General features: G+C 35.3%; 1 protein-coding gene across 1 annotated transcript; it reads left to right on the forward strand.

The window, feature by feature from the left end:
- Positions 1-2,195: 2,195 nt before the first annotated feature.
- On the forward strand, positions 2,196-3,333 carry LOC131425558 (adenylate kinase isoenzyme 6 homolog). The gene is made up of 2 exons (XM_058587531.1): positions 2,196-2,457; positions 2,607-3,333. Exons 1-2 carry the CDS (start codon positions 2,430-2,432, stop codon positions 3,101-3,103), a joined length of 525 nt encoding a protein of 174 aa, XP_058443514.1. The 5' UTR covers positions 2,196-2,429; the 3' UTR covers positions 3,104-3,333.
- The last annotated feature ends 294 nt before the right edge of the window (positions 3,334-3,627 follow it).

The following is a 3,627-nucleotide window of genomic DNA, read 5'->3' on the forward strand; positions in this document are numbered from 1 at the left end:
TGTGTTTAAAAATATTTTCTTTGATTTCACTACTCTGTTTGAAAGTCGGAAGTTTCGGTTATCATTTTATGCAAAGAGTTTAGTGATAATCGTGGAAATCGCTTGGTAATTGATAAAAGAGAAAGTAAACAAAGAGAATCTGTCACTTGCTTATACGCCCTAATGAAAAATCAACCGAGATATGGGCTAACTGAAAATGAGAGCCTTTCTTCGCTGCTTCTTTCGGTGCTTACGGAGCCATAATGCTGATTTCTTGAAAGTTATGGTAGTTCGCAAAAGAAAAAGTAAATGAAAAGAATAAGTCATTTGCAGCTAGGCCCTTTTGTCGTGGGACTATCGAATTGGAAATTTCTAAAGCTAAAAAAAGTATGTTGAAGACATTTGAAAACATACATGAATCGAAATAAAAGTGTTTCCAAAAAAGAAGTTGGAAACAAGTTTGAAAGAAATAATTATAACAAAGACACATATTTTTCCAAACAATAACGTAATTTGAAATAACTGATCATTTTAAGCATTTAAGAGCAAATTCATCAGCTGCAAGATTCATATCCTAAGTAACATTATTAATATTAATAAATACTTGTAGTTGTCTTCAATGCTACATAATAAATCTTGCAATAAAACTTTAAACTCCATGAAAGCCTACTGAAAAACTCTATAAGAGCATGTTCCTGCCAAGTGGACCATTCTTCATAAGGTTTATAAATCAAAATGAAGAATCAGCATAAACCTGCTTTAAAACTCCAAGTTCAAGAAAATTTTGAAACCAGCTTTACGATCAACATTAAATTTATTTGGATGGAATGAATTCCGCTATGAATAAACTGACGTTTTGATAATATTTTTCTTGACTATGCGTGTGTCATGTCTACTTTGAATGCAATCAGTAAGAATATATTAGATTTTATTACGAGTTTGAGCTGTTTCCGAACGTAAAAACTTCATGCGCTTTTATTTTTATCGTGAATGTAAGGATAAAAATAAGAATTATAACTAATCGCCTTTAAATAAATGCGGTTTTTGCGAAAGTTTTCATGGTTTATGAAAAATATTTTTCGTGATTCATCGTCATTTTTGTATAAAACTATTTTGTGGCGTTAAAACTTGTGCATACATTCTGAAAACGAATCATGAAAGTCCATCATATTTCCTCGTTTTTGCATTTCAAAGTTTATTTAATGTTAATAAATGCTACGGTATAGAACATCATAAAGGCGGCCATGAAATTTCCTTTAATCAGACCCTGTCAGCTTGGAGCGAACTCAAATTTCAGTTCAGCAACGCCATCGCACGGCATTACATTCAACATATCATGTCAATTGTATGGATGCGCAGGGTTGCTATTTTGGCGCGCACGAATTTGACATTTCTTTCCTATACTTCTACGTAGGAGATTCGATGCGGACTCACCTGAGGGCGCCATGCTCGCAAAAAAGGATGTTGCCAATGATTTGTTCGAGAAATGTGAGAGCTGGCTATCTTGTTAATATGATATCTTTGCTTTAATGCAAATTACACTTAACCTAAGAAGCAATAAATCAAATAGCCTACAACTAATGTGTCATAAATGTACTTTAGAACCCTCAAATTTGCTCTGAGTGAAATTCTCATCCAATGAACACGCAAATTCTCATCCAATGAACACACACAAAACTAGATTTATGAAAGAATTTAACTGACAATAATGTTTTAAAGAAAATGTTTGAAAGCAATATTAAGAGTGTTTGCATAATAATAGGTGTCTCTTTTGAGAAGTAATATCATAGTTTTTAAAGCTTCTTTAAAACCCTGTGTGGGGCTGCCAGTTTATTTTGTTATAATTTCTAGATTTAAATTTTAAAACTGACATAAATTATACATCTAGAACTAGAGCACTCCTGAATATGCCCTAAAGGTTGTAATATTACACGGAAAGATTCATAGATTCCTATCAGAATCGTATACAGTATTCATGTAATAACGTGTGATTTATTTGCAATATTTCTCGAAAACAAAATTATTGCATTTAATGTTCAGTACACCTAAATTTATTTCATATTAATTGGTAATCACATTAAGATTGTTACATTTTTTCCTGTGTACTGGAATCTAGTCCGGTTTCTACAGACAGGTGGAATTTATACCAAGCGGGGCCTAAATTAATTTTGAATACTGTTCTTTTCAGTAATTCGTTTTAACTGTGCATGCTTCAAAACATTCAGGCACCAGCACCACACCACACAGAATAGTCGAGGCGTCTGGAATTATTCGACACAGGAAAGGGTGCAAATAGCCCGAGAATAAGTTGTCATTACTAATATTAATAGATGAGAACATTTGACTGAGTAGTGCTAAGTAAACATATACATATAGTATATTAAAATTGTATCTAGAGTTTTCCAACTAAAACCTGCCACATTAAAACCAAAAATAAAGGAAGCTGCAAGATGAAACAGCCAAACATTTTAATCACAGGTACGTCTGACAATGTGGGTTGGGATGGGTGGCGGAGAGTCGTCTCGTGTTTCCTTATTATGTTTGAAACCGTCTACCACATTATACAGAATATAGTTTGAAAGCATCGAGTAGACGATAAAAGGTTAATGAATGAGGTCTAATTTTAGGAACGCCCGGCGTTGGCAAATCGCATCTGTGCAAGCGACTGGTCGAGCAGCTTGGATTTAAATGGCAAAACGTATCTGACATCGTAAGCGAACATGGTTTTGTCGAAGAGTACGACGAGGAATTCGAGTGTCCTGTATTAGACGAGGACCGTCTGCTTGATTATCTGGAACCGATCATGCAGGACGGAGGAAATGTGGTTGAATATCACAGCTCGGAATTTTTCCCCCAGCGCTGGTTCGACGTTGTCTACGTGGTACGCTGCGGTACCTCGCTGCTGTATGAAAGATTGCAGGCCCGAGGCTACAACGAGCGGAAAGTCAAATCTAACATGGAGTGCGAAATATTCCAAATCCCTCTGGACGAAGCCAAAGATTCCTACCGAAAGGAAATCATTTACGAGCTGCAAAGTGACAAAGATTCGGACCTGGAAGACAATTTGAAACAGGTGTGCGAGTGGCTGGAAAGCTGGCGAAGTGCGCACGAAAAGATGCCGTAAATGTCTGAACATTTTTCAAAAAAAAAATTGAGATCAAATTCAATTTGCTTCCGGTTTGTAGAACCCACCTATTGCATCCCTTACTGTTAGGTTTGCGCAGTGTTCAGGATAATAATTTCATGCATGAGTTTTTGTTTTGAACAAATCAGCATTTATTAATCCATTTTTGGCCTTTCTAAATTGTTAGTTATGCAATTTTTTACGAAATAAAAATTCTAATCCCTTGTAAAGCAGCATCATTTTGTGGTCCTTCGTCCCCAGTATTTTTAAGATGTTCTGAAGGTTGGTGAACAATTTTTCGCTGTCTGAATGCTCATTTTCAAAGCTGTCAAGTTTTCTGCCGGGAAAAAAGGAACTAACAAATGTGCTTTAATTCTGCTGAATTTCGGGAAATCTCAATAATTCATTTTAAAACCTGATAACTTTCATTTGATTCAGACGTCCTTCATTAGTACTGTGAAAATTTGAAGTTTTCATTCATGGTTTGATGACGATGTTGCGATACAGCGAGAATCAAGTGGTAA

This window comes from Malaya genurostris, chromosome 1 (genome assembly GCF_030247185.1).
Source record: "Malaya genurostris strain Urasoe2022 chromosome 1, Malgen_1.1, whole genome shotgun sequence".
In the NCBI taxonomy this organism is placed as follows: domain Eukaryota; kingdom Metazoa; phylum Arthropoda; class Insecta; order Diptera; family Culicidae; genus Malaya; species Malaya genurostris.

What these genes read in the sequence shown, in the direction of transcription:
- LOC131425558 (XM_058587531.1), top strand. Translation starts at nt 2,430, where the DNA reads ATGAAACAGCCAAACATTTTAATCACAG. An exon ending in GCCAAACATTTTAATCACAG is followed by an intron (nt 2,458 to 2,606) that starts GTACGTCTGACA and finishes GTCTAATTTTAG; the next exon opens with GAACGCCCGGCGTTGGCAAA.